The sequence below is a fragment of the Chiloscyllium plagiosum genome, chromosome 1 (genome assembly GCF_004010195.1).
Source record: "Chiloscyllium plagiosum isolate BGI_BamShark_2017 chromosome 1, ASM401019v2, whole genome shotgun sequence".
NCBI lineage: Eukaryota > Metazoa > Chordata > Chondrichthyes > Orectolobiformes > Hemiscylliidae > Chiloscyllium > Chiloscyllium plagiosum.
Genome location: NC_057710.1, coordinates 59,662,294 through 59,679,450, shown reverse-complemented (window position 1 = coordinate 59,679,450; position 17,157 = coordinate 59,662,294). Strand labels below are relative to the sequence as shown.

Sequence of the window (17,157 nt, the reverse complement as noted above, 5' to 3'; positions counted from 1 at the left end):
TTTAGTTCTATAGGGCACTGGTGAGACCACATCTGAGGTACTGTGTAGTGTACTGATCTCTTCTTTTAATGAACGACATAAATGCATTGGAAGCAGAGAAAGTTGACTAACTTAATATCTGGAATGGACAGGTTATGCTCCACCACCACCCCCATTACCTCATCCCACTCTTGCAAGTTCCATAAGATTCAGCTAATTGTGTGCATTTTGGTCTCCTTATTTTATGGGAATTAACGAAGTTTCATTAGATTGATCCCTGGAATGACAGGGTTGTCTGATTAGAGGCACTTGAGTAAAATAGGCCTATAGAATTTTAAAAGAAAACTGATTCTATTGGATGTATATAATTTGTAGAAGGTTTGACAGGGTGGATAGTAAGAGACTAGAACTGAAAACCTGTGCCCACACCTCCCTCACCTCTATCCAAGGCCCTAAAGGAGCCTTCCATATCCATCAAAGTTTTACCTGCACATCCACTAATATCATTTATTGTATCAGTTACTCCCGATGCGGTCTCCTCTACACTGGGGAGACTGGGCGCCTCCTAGCAGAGCATTTTAGGGAACATCTCCGAGACACCCACACCAATCAACCAAACCGCCCCGTGGCCCAACATTTCAACTCCCCCTCCCACTCTGCCGAGGACATGGAGGTCCTGGGCCTCCTTCACCGCCACTCCCTCACCACCAGACGCCTGGAGGAAGAACGCCATATCTTGCGCCTCGGAACACTTCAACCCCAGGGCATCAATGTGGACTTCAACAGCTTCCTCATTTCCCCTTCCCCCACCTCATCCTAGTTTCAAACTTCCAGTCCCCTTGACTTGTCCGACCTGCCTAGCTCCTTTTCCACCTATCCACTCCACCCTCTCCTCCCTGACCTATCACCTTCATCTCCTACCCCACTCACCCATTGTACTCTATGCTACTCTCTCCCCATCCCCACCCTCCCCTAGCTTATCTCTCCACGCTTCAGGCTCTCTGCCTTTATTCCTGATGTAGGGCTTTTGCCCGAAACGTCGATTTTGCTGAAGCTCCTCGGATGCTGCCTGAACTGCTGTGCTCTTCCAGCATCATTGATCCAGAATCTGGTTTCCAGCATCTGCAGTCATTGTTTTTACCTTGAAGATTTGTCATGTCAAGTCAGGGGAGTCGGCCTTTTGGGACTGAAATGAGGAGAAAATCTTCACTCGGTTGTAGCCTCAATCCTAAAGAGCTGCTCAGTTTGGTGAATATATTCAAGGCTACATTGGTGAATGTCTGGACACTAAGGAAATCAAATTGTGTAGGATAGGATCAAAAGTGAAGTTAAGGCAGAACAAGAGGCTATATAACCTATTACATTTTTAATATTGTTATGCTACTATCTTTCTTGAAGATATTGGTGAAATCAAACATATTGCACGTTTGAAAGAAACAGATTTTTGTCTTGTATCTGATAGTTATGCATTTTAAAGTGCTTGTAAAAAATTCAATAAGTAAATGCAGAAATTAATAGTGTTAACTTTCCCAAAAATAATTATGGTAGCAGTCAATGTTCCCTTTATTGTCCCTATACTGTGCTCTAAAAGAAGGTGAGGACTGCAGAAGCTGGAGATCAGAGTCAAGAGTGTGGTGCTGGAAAAGCACAGCAGGTCAGGCAGCATTCGATGAGCAGGAGAATGAAGGACTTATGCCCAAAACGTCAGTTCTCCTGCTCCTCTGATGCTGCATGACCTGCTGTGCTTTTCTAGCACCACACTCTTGACTATGCTGTGCACTGCCCATTATTGCACTTTGTATTCCCTCTAATATTTTGATATGGTGAGTATTTCTGTACATTTTAAAAGAATCATTTCTGGTATGTAACCTGTTAACCTCCTGCATGATGTACTTATGATGACTGCACATCTTTAAATGGAAAGGGCTTCAGAGGAAAACAGCACCAAAGCAAATCCATTTGTATCGACACTATGGCTTGGGGATGGGAGACTCGTCTTAACTGCGTCCTGTTATGAGACTATGCTTTTTCATTAATGTAACAATAAAAAAACCTTGAAATTTTTCAAACTCTGATACCTGAATATTCTTTCGTTAAAAGTTTAAAAAATAGTTTCATTATTCTGATCTTTGCTTGTCAGATCTTTTCAGAAGTTAATTGTTATTTTTATTGTTATAGTAGCGCTGCCTAAATTTGAATGTTTACTTTGCTATAAAAGTGTAAAGGTCGTAAAAGGCATTTTTAAAAGTGTAACAGTTGCAATAACTCAACAAGGCACCTTTGATAACACCTTCCCTACCTGTGACCGCTTCTGCCTGGAATTATAAAGGCAGCCACCACCTGCAAGTTCCCTTCGAGGTGATACCATCGTGATTTAGATCTATAATTGCTGTTCCTTCACTGGCTCAAAATCTTGGAACTCCCTCCCCAGTGGTACTTTGGGTGTACACGTAGTTCTCATAAAATGTGCGCTTCGGCAGCGCGATTTGGCTATAATGCCGCTGAAGAATTAGGGAATGGTAGTTTTGAGAACACATCTCTCTGTTCGTAATAGCGCAATTCCAGAGCAATCATTTTGTATGCTGAAGTCTCCCTGCTATTCTGTGCATGGGCCAATGTCAGCTGCCATCAGAGAATGTGAGAGGTACAGTACTGCAATTGAGAAGCCTCATCTCAAAAAATTAAACTAATGAGTGTTCATTGCTCTCCGTCTGAGACAAGAATATTCTTGTATAATTCCTGTATAAGCCCTGTGTAATTCCTCCAGGACTGCATTTCACTTATAATATTATTTGCCTTTCTAATTTGTTCTTGTACCCGCACAATGTGAGTCAACCCCCAAGAAATGGTCAGAAAACAATCAACCACACCCACTCACTTATGCAGCCACAACTGCACCTGAAAGTGGTGGTGATGATGACCCTCTGTCCCTGCATTAACAATATTTTTCAATCTAATATGTTAGATTTACTTTCATTAATAAATATGATTTAAATCTTCATTCAGACTGTGCTATGCTTTATGTTTGGCATTTGGGTGATTTTTGAGCAATCATGAGTGATTTTTATTTTGCTGGTCTGCCCCTAATCCCACTTTTCCCCATAGGTCCTATTATTTGTATTGAGCGAGGTTTCACTGGAACGCAACTATGTTGTTATAGGAGAAATACCTGTGCCAACTTCACATGGATTGCAGCAGTTCAAGAAGGCAGCTCACAGACACCATCCAGGGCAGTTAGGGATTGGAAATAAATGCTGGCCTACCCAGCGATGCCTAAATCTCAATATTTAATAACCATTTAAACTGAACTCAACCTTTTGTGAGTAAAACGATCCATTCAAACAATTTAATTATATCGAAGCACTTCTTGTAGTTTTTGCAGAATGCTAATTTGTATTGAGTACTGTTTCCAGAAAAATTCAATATAAAACAGACAAGAATGTATAGAAGTGTAATTAACAAAACCAACTGAAAGTTAATATTAGTAAGGATATGCTTTAGTTACAATATAAGAGTAACAAATGCAAGACTTACAGAAGATGTGTTTTATCAAATTTAAATAAATTTGCTAATGTCCTGCTGTGCCTCCATTCTTTCTTTAGTCATTTAAAAGAGCTGGTTAGCTTTTCAATCATTAACTTATCACCAGCTTTGCAGTAAATATTTAACATGAGAAGACTGTGTATGATAAGCATGTAAGTTAGCTTGCTGAGCTTGAAGGTTTGTCACCATACTTGGTAACATCATCAGTGAGAGTCTCTGGTGAAGCACTAGTGGTATGTGCCACCTCTCTATAGGTCTTGGTTTCTTAAGGTGGGCAATGTAATTTCTGGTTCTTTTTTTTCAAGGGAAGATAGATAGGGTCTAAACCGATATGTTTATTGATGGAGTTCTGGTTAGAATGCCATGCCTCTAAGAATTCTTGTGTGTGTCTTTGTTTTGCCTGTCCTAGGATCTGTGTGATGTCCTAGTCAAAGTGGTGTCCTTCTTTGTGTATATGTATAGAAACCAGTGATATAGGGTCATGTCCTTTGCTGGCCAGTTGGTGTTCATGTATCCTGGAGGCAAGTTTCCTGCTAGTTTGTCCATTGTAGTGTTTTTTTACAGTTCTTGCAAGGTATTTTGCAAATGACTTTAGTTTTGCTGCTTGTATCTAATGGATCTTTTAGGTTCATTAGTCGCTGTTTAAGTGTGTTATAGGAAAACCAGGGCCACAAGCACCAGATAGTACTACCTTTATCAGCAAAGACAACATCCTCAAGCTAGTGGACCTGTGCCTCCCCACCCACTTCACATTCAATGACAAAACCTACAAACAAGTCACTGGAACACCTATTGGATCAACAATATCAGGACTCTCAGCGGAAGCTGTAATGCAGAGACTTGAACAAGCTGCTGTCCTATCCATCCATCTCAAACTTTGGGTCCACTATGTAGGTGACACCTTTGTCACCACAAAACGGAACAAATTAGAGGAAACATACAACACCATCAACAATATCCTGACAGGCACAAAATTCACAAAAGAGGAGAACAACTACAGACTCCCATTCTGAGACGTTATAGTTGAACATATAGTCAGCTGAGAGCTTCAAACCAGCATTTATAGAAAAGCAACACACGTGAAACAAATAACTTCAGAAGCAATCATCCCAACACTCTCAAATGGAGTTGCATCAAGACATTATTTCAATGAGCTACATCACACTGCAGGCACCCAAGAACTACAAAAGGCAGAAGAAAACATCCATATATTTTCAAGAAAAACAGGTACACAATAAACACAATCCGCCAATTACTCAGAAATAAACCCAAACAAGTGCACACAACGCAACCAAAAACTATAGCCACATTACCTTACATCAAAGACATATCAGAAATGACTTCCAGATTACTCGGACCCCTTGGCATCATGGTAGCCCACAAACCTACCAACACACTTCAACAGCAACTAATGAACCTAAAGGATCCATTAGATACTACCAGCAAAACTAACGTAATTTACAAGATACATTACAAGAACTGGAAAAAATGTTATATCGGACAAACAAGCAGGAAACTTGCCACCAGGATACCTGAACACCAACTGGCTACCAAAAGACACAACCCGCTACCTCTAGTTTCTATACATATAGACAAAAAGGGACACCACTTTGACTAGGACAACACACACATCCTGGGGCAGGCGAAACAAAGACACACACGAGAATTCTTAGAGGCATGGGATTCTAACCAGAACTCATCAATAAACACATCAATTTAGACCCTATCTATCTTCCCTTGAAAAAAAAGAATCGGAAATTACATCACCCACCTTAAGAAACCAAGCCCTTTAAATAGAGAGGCGGGACATACCACCAGTGCTTCACCAGAGACTCACTGATGATGTTACTTATTATGATGATGAATCGTCTGAAAACAAACCTTCCAGCTCACCGAGCTAACTTACATACTTACCATCAATCTGAACTAAAAATCTTCTCAAAAATCACTTCGACTATGTCTGAGGTTAGTCCATTGTTGTTTTACACACTGTTCTTTCTGATAACTGTATTAAATAAATTTGTGGATCCTAAGTTGTAAAATGGTTTGTAATTTCACAATTTTGCTAACTATCAGAAATAGAAATACCCATTTGATCGCAACGTTCTTTTCAGGATGAAGTTAAAAAGTGTTGCTTAAAGATAGGTAAACCTTACTCATATAATATAAACATTTTATTGGCTGTACTGTTTGTAAATTTAACTCAGGTGAAAGGATTCCTCTTCAGATTATTATCTGTACGAGAGCTTTTTATTCTGTGCTATCTAAGTAATAATACTTATGTACTCTTTAAGGTATCTCCAAAAATAGAATTTGAAAAGTTTATTGCAACATTCTGGATTCTTCAAGATTTTAGAATTGAGCACCATGACATAAACTTGTATTTGGGTTTTGTTTCCTATTCTAGAGTGTGTTGCTGGAAAAGCACAGCAGGTCAGGCAGCATCCGAGGAGCAGGAGAATCAGCGTTTCAGGCATAAGCCCTTCATCAGGGGTTAATGGGCTTGATGAACAGCTTATGCTCGAATCGTCAATTCTCCTGTTCCTCGGACGTTTCCTGACCTGTGCTTTTCCAGCACTACACTCTCGACTTTGATGTCCAGCATCTGCAGTCCTCACTTTGTCCTTTTGTTTCTTATTGTCTTCTAACCAGGTTAATTCCGGAAACCAACTTGCTGAAGAAAGGTTCACCATAAACATCACAGATGTATCAAAGAAATCGGAATGTTCTGATCCACTGAAATCATTGACTCCAAGTGAGAGGCAGTGTGCTGCAACAATAGTTAATATGGGATACTCCAGTGAGAATGTAATAAAAGCCATGCAGAAACGAGGAGAAAATCTAGAACAGGTAAAGGCATACATTTGAAATACAGATTTTAAATCTCTGTTTTTTTTTTCTTTAGCCTTTCACAAGATGTGGGCTTAATTGGCAAAACACATAATTTGTTGACCATATCTAATTGCTTTCATTAATCAAATTGCTAGGCCATTTCAGAAGGCAGTTAAGAGTAAGGCATACGAGTCTGGAGTTGCATTTAAGCTACTCAGGGAAGGACAACAGATTTACTTCCACAAAGAATAGTGAATATTTATTTTGGATTTTTACTCAATTTACAATTGACATTTGTATCTAATCACACTAATTGAGATGAATTCCAAATTTATTAAGTGAATTTAAATTTAAGCAGCTACTCTGGTGGGATTTGAATGCATGTTATAGAACATAGAACATAGAAGAATACAGCGCAGTGTTACTAGGGTTATCCCTACTCCCCTTTTTGAACAAGGGAACCACATTTGCTATCCTCCAGTCTTCTGGCACTACTCCTGTAGACAAATGTTCTAAGAAAATTATGCTGAGTTTCTGGATTCAGTAATATTACCACTTCTGCCTGAGTTTTAATAGATACAGGATCATTTTGCAACATGGTCAGTCAGTATTCTTGTTTCAGATTAACTAGCTAATCACTGTACAGGGTGATGAATTTATTTTTTTTCTTCATTTGGCTTTCAAAAATACAAAACCGTAAGAATTAGGAATAGGAGTTGGCCATTTGATCCCTTGAGCCTGCTTCGCTATTCGATAAGATCATGGCTGGTCTGATTGTGACCATTTTGTGATTGTGACCATAACTCTTAACTTTCTTGTCAGCCATATATCGAATTTGGCCTTGAAGGATACAGCCTCCATTACTGTCTGGGAAAGAGAGTTCCATAGATTAATGTCCCTTCAAGAGAAAACAATTCTCTTCATCATGATATTAAATGAAGACCCCTAATTTTTAGTTTTTAGTTTTATTTATCATCTTCATCTTGACTACTGCACAAAGATCTTGACAGTTTCAGTAAGATGACCTCTCATTCTTCTAAACTCCAATGAGTAGAAACCCAACTTGCTCAACCTTTCATCTCAGAAGTCAGCCCAGTTAATGTTCTTTGAACTGCTTCTGATGCAATTTCTGTACATCCCTTACTAAAGGAAGGATACCAAAAACTCTACTGAGTATTCTGGTAGATGCTGCCAGGCCTGCTGATCTTGGCCACCACTTTTTGTCTTTATTTCAGATCTTCGGCATTTGCAGTATTTTGCTTTTTATAAAGTCTGGAACTGACCTCCAGTCTCAAGTTTGAATTATGAGAAAAGGTTTGAATAGACTTTAGTTCTTCAATGTGAAAAGGTGAAGGAGCAAGGGACATTTATAAAGTTATACAAACTTAGCTAGGCAATCCAATAAGCAGCAGATTGGATCTAAGCTCTGCAGTCCTGCCATCTCATGTCATTAATGGTGGTGGACAATTAAACCACTAACAGGACGAGGTGGCTCCATAAATATTCCTATCCTAAATGATGGAAGAGTTCAACACATCAATGTAAAAGAAGGCATTTGGTATACTTGCCTTTATTGGTCAGTGCATTGAGTTTAGGAGTTGGAAGGTCATGTTGCAGCTGTACAGGACATTGGTGAGGCCATATTTGGAATACTGTGTGCAATTCTGGTCTCTCTGTTATAGGAAGGATGTTGTGAAACCTGAAAAGGTTCAGAAAAGATTTACAAGAATATTGTCAGGTTTGAGCTATAGGAAGAGGCTAAATAGGTCGGGGCTATATGGGAGGCTGAAGGGTGACCTTACAGAAGCTTATAAAATCATGAGGGGCATGGATAGGATAAATGGCCAACGTCTTTTCCCCAGGGTAGGGGAGTCCAAAATTAGAGGGCATATGTTTAAGGTAAGGGGGTAGATTTAAAAGCGATCTAAGGGGCAAGGTTTGCTCATCGGTTGGTGCAGAAAATAGTATGAACTGCCAGAGAAAGTGGTGGAGGCTGGCACAGTTACATCTTTTATAAGACATCTGGATGGATACATGAATAGGAAGAGTTTATTTGGATATGGGCCAAATGCTGACAAATGGGACTGGATTAACTTGGGATATATGGTCGGCATGAACAAGTTGGACAGAAGGATCTGTTTCTGTTCTGTCCATCTGTATGACTGTTGAATTTTTTAAAAGTTATTCATTCGTGGGATGTGGGTGTCTAGCATTTGATGCCCATTACTAATTGTCCAATCACATTACTGTGGATCTGGAGTCACATCCAGGCAAAAATAGGTAGGATGGCAGTTTTCCTTCCATAAAGCACAGCAGTGAACCAGATGAGTTTTTAATGATAATCGATAGTAGTCGGTAGATTAGCTTTTTATTCCAGTTTTGTTTTATTGAATTCAAGCATCTGCCATTGTGTGATTCAAGCCCATGTTCCCAGAACATATGTAGGGATAACTGGTCCATTAACAAACACATTATCACTATGCCACATCTATAAGATAAAGCTGAAGTACTTGCATTAGTCTTTGGGCAAAGTGCAAAGTGGATGATGCATTTCTGAAACATCTGAGGTGCCCAGCATTACAGATGACAGTCTTCAGCAAGTTCAGTTCCCTCCACATGATATCAAGAAATGGTTGAAGGCACTAGTACTGCAAAGGTAAATGGCTTAACAACATTTCAGAAATACCTGTGAAGATTTGTGCTCCAGAACTAGCCACACATCTACCTTACAATGACAAACTTTTTCCCAGGTATGTCCTGTCTACAAAAAGCAGGAACAATCCAACCTGACCAGTTGCATCCTAAGAATTTAAACAATTAATAAAATTATGGAAGGGATCATCCTAAGTCCTACAAAACAAGAGTTGCTCAGAAATAACCTACTCACCAATGTTCAGATTGGGTCTCTGTAGGCTACCCAGTTCCTTACCTCATTACAGGCTTGGTTCAAACATGGAGAAAAAAAGAGCTGATCTCCAGAGGTGAGATGGGAATGACTGCTGTTATCATGAAGTCATTTGACCAATATGGCATCAAAAACTCCGAGCAAAACTATAGTCCCTAGGAATCAAGGCAACCTCTCCATTTGTTGGAATTATACCTGGCACAAAGGAAGATCATTGTTTTTGGAGGTCAATCATCTCAACTCCACAACATCTCTGCAAATGTTCCTCAGGGTGTGTATCTTTAATAAACCTATTCAGATGTGTTATTACACATCTCTGGAGCAGGTGGGACATGAAAGCAGGCCTTCTGACCCAGAGGCAGGGATACTTGTGTCCTAGGCCCAACCATCTTAAGCTGGTTCATCATTCACCTGTCCTCCATCATAAGGTCAGAAGTGGGGATGTTTGTTGATGACTGCATAACTATCAGCACTATTCATGACTCCTCAGATAATGAAGCAGCCCAAGTCCGATTACAGAAAGACTGGACAAAATCCAGGCTTAGGCTGATACATCTAAATAACATATATGCCAGGCAAGTGGAAAGACCATCTCAAACAAGAGAGAATCTAACCATCCTCTCCCATTGCCGAATTCCCCTGTGTAAACATCTTGGGATTACCATTGACCAGAAACTGACCTGGATTAGTCATATAAATACTGTGGCTATAACAGCAGGGAAGAGGCTAGGAATGCTCCCATGAATAACTGATTTCCAATCTCTCCAAAGACTGTCCACCATCTGCATGGCTCAAGTTAGACATGTGAAGGAATACTCTCTGCTTACTTGATGGTTGCTGCTTGACATCAGTGTTGAAACTTTATTGCTGGAACAGCACAGCAGGTCAGGCAGCATCCAGGGAACAGGAGATTCGACGTTTCGGGCACAGGCCCTTCTTCAGGAATGAGCAGAGAGTGTTCAGCAGGAGAAGATAAAAGGTAGGGAGGAGGGACTTGGAGGAGGGGCGTTGGAAATGTGATAGGTGGAAAGAGGTCAAGGTGTGGGTGTTGGGTCGGAGTAGGATGGAGGCGGAGAGGTCAAGAAGAAGACTGCAGGTCAGGAAGGCGGTGCCGGGCTGGAGGGATCCGGCTGAGACAATGTGGGGGGAGGGGGGATGAAGAAACTGGTGAAGTCCAAGTTCATCGCCTGCGGTTGGAGGGTTCCCAGTCGGAAGATAAGACGCTCCTCCTCCGACCGTCGGGTTGTTGTGGTTTGGCGGTGGATGAGTCCAATGACCTGCATATCCTCGGTGGAGTGGGAGGGGGAGTTGAGATGCTGTGCTACAGGTTGGTTGGGTTGGTTCGTCCGGGTGGCCCAGAGGTGCTCTCTGAATCGCTCCGCAAGTAGGCGGCCTGTCTCCCCAATATAGAGGAGGCCACACCGGCTGCAGCGGATGCAGTAGATGATGTGGGTGGAGGTGCAGGTGAATCTGTGGCGGATATGGAAGTTTCCCTTGGGGCCTTGGAGAGAAGTGAGGGGGGAGGTGTGGGCGCAAGTGTTGCACCTCCTGCGGTTGCAAGGGAAGGTGCCGGGAGTGGAGGTTGGGTCGGTGGGGGGTGTGGATCTGACAAGGGAGTCGCGGAGGGAGTGGTCTCTACGGACAGCTGATAGGGGAGGGGAGGGAAATATATCCTTGGTGGTGGGGTCTGTTTGGAGGTGGCGGAAGTGACGGCGGATGATGCGCTGTACATGGAGATTGGTGGGGTGGTAGGTGAGGACCAGTGGGGTTCTGTCCTGGTGGCGGTTGGAGGGGCGGGGCTCAAGGGCGGAGGAGCGGGAAGTGGAGGAGATGTGGTGGTGGCACCGTCGACCACGTCGGGGGGGGTAATTGCGGTCCTTGAAGAAGGAGGCCGTCTGTGTTGTGCGTATTTTGAACTGGTCCTCCTGGGAGCAGATGCGGCGGAGACGAAGGAATTGGGAGAATGGGATGGCGTTTTTACAGGGGGCAGGATGGGAGGAGGTGTAGTCTAGGTAGCTGTGGGAGTCGGTTGGTTTGTAGTAGATGTCCGTGTTGATTCGGTCGTCTGAGATAGAAACAGAAAGGTCTAGGAAGGGGAGGGAGGAGTCCGAGACTGTCCAGGTGAATTTGAGGTCGGGGTGGAAGGTGTTAGTGTAGTGGATGAACTGTTCAACCTCCTCGTGGGAGCACGAGGTAGCGCCGATACAGTCATCAATGTAGCGGAGGAAAAGATGGGGGGTGGGGCCAGTGTAGTTGCGGGAGATGGATTGTTCCACATACCCTACGAAGCGGCAGGCATAGCTGGGGCCCATGCGGGTGCCCATGGCTACTCCTTTTGTTTGGAGAAAGTGGGAGGATTGGAAAGAAAGGTTGTTCAGGGTGAGGACCAGTTCGGTCAGTCGAAGGAGGGTGTCGGTGGAAGGGTACTGGGTGGTACGGCGGGAAAGGCAGAAGCGGAGTGCTTTGAGTCCTTCGTGATGGGGGATGGAGGTGTACAGGGACTGGATGTCCATGGTGAAGATGAGGCGTTGGGGACCGGGGAAGCGGAAATCCTGGCGGAGGTGGAGGGCGTGGGTGGTGTCACGAACGTAGGTGGGGAGTTCTTGGACTAATGGGGACAGGACCGTGTCGAGGTATGCCGAGATGAGTTCGGTTGGGCAGGAGCAGGCTGAGACGATGGGTCGTCCGGGGCAGTCAGGTTTGTGGATTTTGGGCAGGAGGTAGAAACGGGCGGTGCGGGGTTGTGGGACTATGAGGTTGGAGGCGGTGGATGGGAGGTCCCCTGAGGTGATGAGGTTATGGATGGTCTGGGAGATGATGGTTTGGTGGTGGGGGGTGGGGTCATGGTCAAGGGGACGGTAGGAGGAGGTATCTGCGAGCTGGCGTTTGGCCTCAGCGGTGTAAAGGTCAGTGCGCCAAACTACTACTGCGCCTCCCTTGTCAGCTGGTTTGATGGTGGGCGGTGGATGGGAGGTCCCCTGAGGTGATGAGGTTATGGATGGCTTGACATCATCCAGTGCAAAGCAGACTGCTTGAATGGCACCCATTCACAACCTTCAAAATTCACTCCTTTCACCGCCAACACACTGTGGCAGTAGTGTGTAGCATTACCAAGTTGGAATGTAGCAACTCACCAGGTCCTCCAACAACAGCCTCCAATGAATGATCTCTATCACCTAGAATGACTAGTGTAACAGATGCATGGGAACACCATTGCCTATATGTTCCCCTCTAAGCCACACATCAGTCTGATTTGAAACTGTATTGTCACTTTTTCACTGTTGTGGGGTCAAAATCTTGGAAGTCCCATCCTCACCGCATTGTGGGTGTCTAGACTGGTTTGGTTGAAGAAGCACACCACCTTCTCGAGGGCATTAGGGATGGGCAATAGTCCTCACATTGCATAAATTAAAAAAAAACTTAAGTAAAATGGAAAGGTTTAATTCTGAGCTGCTTGGTTAAACTTTTACTTCAGCAAAGAAGATGGGTATAATTGGGTAAAAGGCAAGTTCAGTACTTGCCAAAAGAAAGCAATTTCTGTACTGTGATTTGTGCCTGACGTATCCTTTTTAGAGTCATAGTGATGTACAGCATGGAAACAGACCCTTCGGTCCAACCCGTCCATACCGACCAGATAGCCCAACCCAATCTAGTCCCACCTGCCAACATCCCTCCAAACACTTCCTATGCATATACCCATCCAAATGCCTCTTAAATGTTGCAATTGTACCAGCCTCCACCAGTTCCTCTGGCAGCTCATTCCATACATGTACCACTCTCTGTGTGAGAAAGTTGCCCCTTAGGTCTCTTTTATGTCTTTCCCCTCTCACCCTAAATCTATGCCGTCTAGTTCTGGACTCCCCGACCCCAGAGAAAAGACTTTGCCTAGTTATCCTCTCATAATTTTGTAAACCTCTATAAGGTCACCCCTCAGCCTAATACGCTCCAGGGAAAACAGCACTCGCCTGTTCAGCCTCTCCCTATAGCTCAAATCCTCGAACCCTACTCTGACCAATAAAAGAAAGCATACCAAATGCCTTCTTCACTATCCTATCTATCTGTGACTCCACTGTCAAGGAACTATGAACTGCACTCCAAGGTCTCTTTGTTCAGCAACACTTCCTAGGACCTTACTATTAAGTGTATAAGTCCTGCTAAGATTTATTTTGCCAAAATGCAGCATCTCGCATTTATCTGAATTAAACTCCATCTGCCACTTCTCAGCCCATTGGCCCAGGATCCTGTTGTAATCTGAGGTAACCCTCTTCGCTGTCCATTACACCTCCAATTTTGGTGTCATCTGCAAACTTACCTCTTATGCTTGATATATTTCATATTTCCAAACAAATTTTCTATTGTTTAAGACAAATTCTTCAAACTTCTCCCTATGTTATTTTGCTCATGATTTTAAATGTATGACTCTTGTATATCTGTAGTCAATATAGAACTTGGAAGTCTTTGTCCAGCTTAAGAAAACTATTTAGAATTTTGACAATGTTTTGACCCACAATGACTCCAGAGCTCTTCGCACCCATTAACATTTTTTTGCTGTCCATGGATTAGCTTTCAGATTTGCAATTATTAAGATAACATTTGCTGCTTTTAATAAAAAGGATCCTCACTTCTACCACCTTTTAGATTTTCAAAGTTAGGAAACAAATCTTCATATAAACGGTAATGATCTTTAGATGATGTCTCCTTGGTGCACATTTCATCAACAGCAGCAAAATTTCTTTAATTCCTTATTAAAGTTCTAAAAATCACAACAGAATCACCCCATCATCCTGAAAGTTTGAGGCAAGTTAATGCAGTCTGTGCTCAGAATTTAATTGTGATGAATGTATTGTACATCTGTTTTGAATCACAGATTTTGTGTTTAAGTCCTGTCATGGGACTCAAGCCCAAAAATCAGGTGAATACTCCAGTGCAGCACTGAGGAAGCATTGCATTTTCGGAGACACTGTCTTTTGGATGAAATGATATCCCAAAGCCTTATCTATAAAGCACTTTGAGATGTCTAGTTGTGAAAAGTGCTATAAAAATGCAAGAGTGCCTTTCTTTTTCTTCCAAAGCCTTTTTTTTTCTGAAGATATGATTCCCAATACACAAATTATGCAATAATCTAAATGTGGCATCACTAGAAATTTTTTGTATAATTATTTCCCTTTTTACATATCAATCATATGCATGTAATGGTTGACATCCTATTGGCCTTTTAAAATTATATCTTCCACCACAAATAATTTCATCTAGATCTTTAAATCTCTTTCTCACTTTGCACCATTTTAAAAAGTACTTGTGGGTGGCACAGTAGTTAGCACTGCTGCCTCACAGCACCAGGGTCCCAGGTTCGATTCCAGCCTCGAACGACTGTCTATGTGAAGTTTGCACATTCTCCCTGTGTCTGCGTGTGTTTCTTCCGGGTGCTCCAGTTTCCTCCCACAGTCCAAAGATGTGCAGGTCAGGTGAATTGGCCATGTTAAATTGCCTATCATGTTAGGTGCATTAGTCAGAGGGAGATGGGTCTGGGTGGGCTGCTCTTCGGAGGGTCGGTGTGGACTGGCTGGGCTGAAGGGCCTGTTTCCACACTGAAGCTAATCTAATCTAATCTAATCTGTTTTGCAAGTAACATAATTCCTCAAAAATGGAGAATAATAATATTTCAGATAATAGTTGATTGAGCTGTTAAATCTTTTACTGGCTAAAATAAAGGCTCTAAAATAGGTAAAAGATATGGTAAAGTTGTTAGTCCCAGAAGACACATAGACCTGCTGTCTCATTATAGAGAGATAGTTAATGGTGGTTTAACCTGAGGGTCACCTTTCCTCACATGAAGGGAGATGTTAAGAAGGAGAGAGGTTGCTGGGGAGGCAACAGCTTAGTGGTATTATTACTGGACTGTTAATCCAGAGAACCAGGTAACGTTCTGGGCATCCACGTTTGAATCCTGCTGTAGCAGATGGTGGAATTTAAACTTGATAAAAATCTGGAAGACCATGAATCCATTGTTGATTGTTGGAAAAAGCCATCTGATTCACTAATGTCTTTTAGGGAAGCAAACTGCTATTCTTGGTCTGACCTACATGTGACTTCATATCCTCAGTAATTAGATTAGATTAGATTACTTACAGTGTGGAAACAGGCCCTTCGGCCCAACAAGTCCACACCGACCCGCTGAAGCGCAACCCACCCATACCCCTACATTTACCCCTTTAACCTAACACTACGGGCAATTTAGCATGGCCAATTCACCTGATGACTATTAATTAATGTGGATGACTATTAATTTTCCTCTGGGAGATTAGGGATGGGCAATAAATATCCTAGCGAGCAACACCCTCCTCCCATGAATGAATAAAAATAACTCATTTATGGTAGCCTAAGCCAGTGTGGAAATTGAAACCACACTGTTGGCATCACACTGTATCAAACCAACTACCCAGCCAACTAAGCTAACTGACCCAACTTCTAAAACAGTAAAGTCCCACTGATAGGTGGGATTTATTCCAGACTGTTAGGGATAATGCAGGACATTTGTGAAGCCAATTATTATCATTCTCCCCAGGCAAAGTATTGGTACATTGGGAACTAACTAATCAGATGCCTCTGTATTTCATTTCTGGAGAATCAGTGTCTACCAATACTTGCTTTGGAAAGTTTATTTTTGTGAGCATTTTAAACAATTGCCTCATTTTACAGTGCTATGAATATTATCAATGTTAATATTGTAAATCTATTCTTCTGCCACACATCTGAATGCGCAACCTCAGCTCACTATTACAATAAACATTTTTTAGTCCCTTTATTAAGGATTCTATAAACAGATGGGATTAGTATTGAATGGCACCATGATCAGCATGTACATGGTGGGCCAAAGAGCCTGTTCCTGTGATGTAGTGTTCAGTGAAACAAAGTTTGTTTTCTCATTTAGATGGCAAGTTTGGATAAATTCCTAAAACCTACACTTAAACATTTTCAGATACTTGATTACTTGTTTGTCCATGGACGACTTTGTGAACTGGGCTTTGAACCTGCACTAGTGGAGGAGGGCCTCGAAATGTATCAGTGTTCGGAGCCAAAGGTGAGTCAAGTATAACATAAACCTTGCTGTAACTTCCATTATTGCTTTTTAAAAATAAGATCACACTTATTTAAAAACATGTAACTGAGGTCAAACAGTATTTTGAAGCCAACCAAACTGGCATTTATTATATTTCTTTAATGCAGCAAAGCAGACCTGAGTAAGCATGGGTGCAAAAGTAATCCAAAATAAAGGTTTGAAGGAAGCTTTAGGAGGGGATCAAGGCCAGTGGATTTAGATAGATCGAAACAAAAGCAAGTGAGCAGGAAGGTGTGACTGGAGAAGGTTCTGACTTTTTGCTGCATTATTGGTGGTTGTACCCTCCACTGCCATGATCTTAAACTCTGGTGTTCTTTCTGTAAACTTCTCTGACTCTTCCTCTTCTTTCTCTGCTTTGACTGTACTTTTCATCATCTGACTTGTGTAGTTCAGTGCCAGATTTTGTTTGATACTGCTCCTGTGAGTGCTTTGGAATGTTTATATTAAAGATGCTGGACAAATGAAGTTGTAGTTATTGCTGAGGTTGTAAACTGAAAATGGATGAGTTTTTGGCTAGATTTGAAGGCCTAATCTTGAAATCACTATATTGAGATTAAGATTTTGGATGGACTTAGATGCAAGATAGGTAGTCATAGGTGACTTGAGATGGCTTGAAATGAGTGCATGATGCCAACATAAAAGCTCAAATCCAGAGAACATGAACATTTGGGTGTGAATTACTGTAGGAATGTAGAAATAGGAGTGTGCAATATTTGGAGGTATTCTTTCCCCACTGTCTTCTCCCCCTCCCCAAAGCGACTCTTATATATCTCTCTTT

At 42.2% G+C, this 17,157-nt stretch overlaps 1 protein-coding gene across 4 annotated transcripts in view; it reads left to right on the top strand.

The window, feature by feature from the left end:
• Positions 1-17,157, top strand: part of ubap1 (ubiquitin associated protein 1) — a 75,497-nt gene that overhangs the window by 54,123 nt on the left and 4,217 nt on the right. For all 4 annotated transcript variants that reach the window (XM_043687529.1, XM_043687521.1, XM_043687518.1 and 1 more), the window contains 2 exons: positions 6,175-6,372; positions 16,239-16,340. In XM_043687529.1, coding sequence (XP_043543464.1) covers positions 6,175-6,372; positions 16,239-16,340 — 300 coding nt within the window. The remainder of the gene's footprint in view (positions 1-6,174; positions 6,373-16,238; positions 16,341-17,157) is intronic.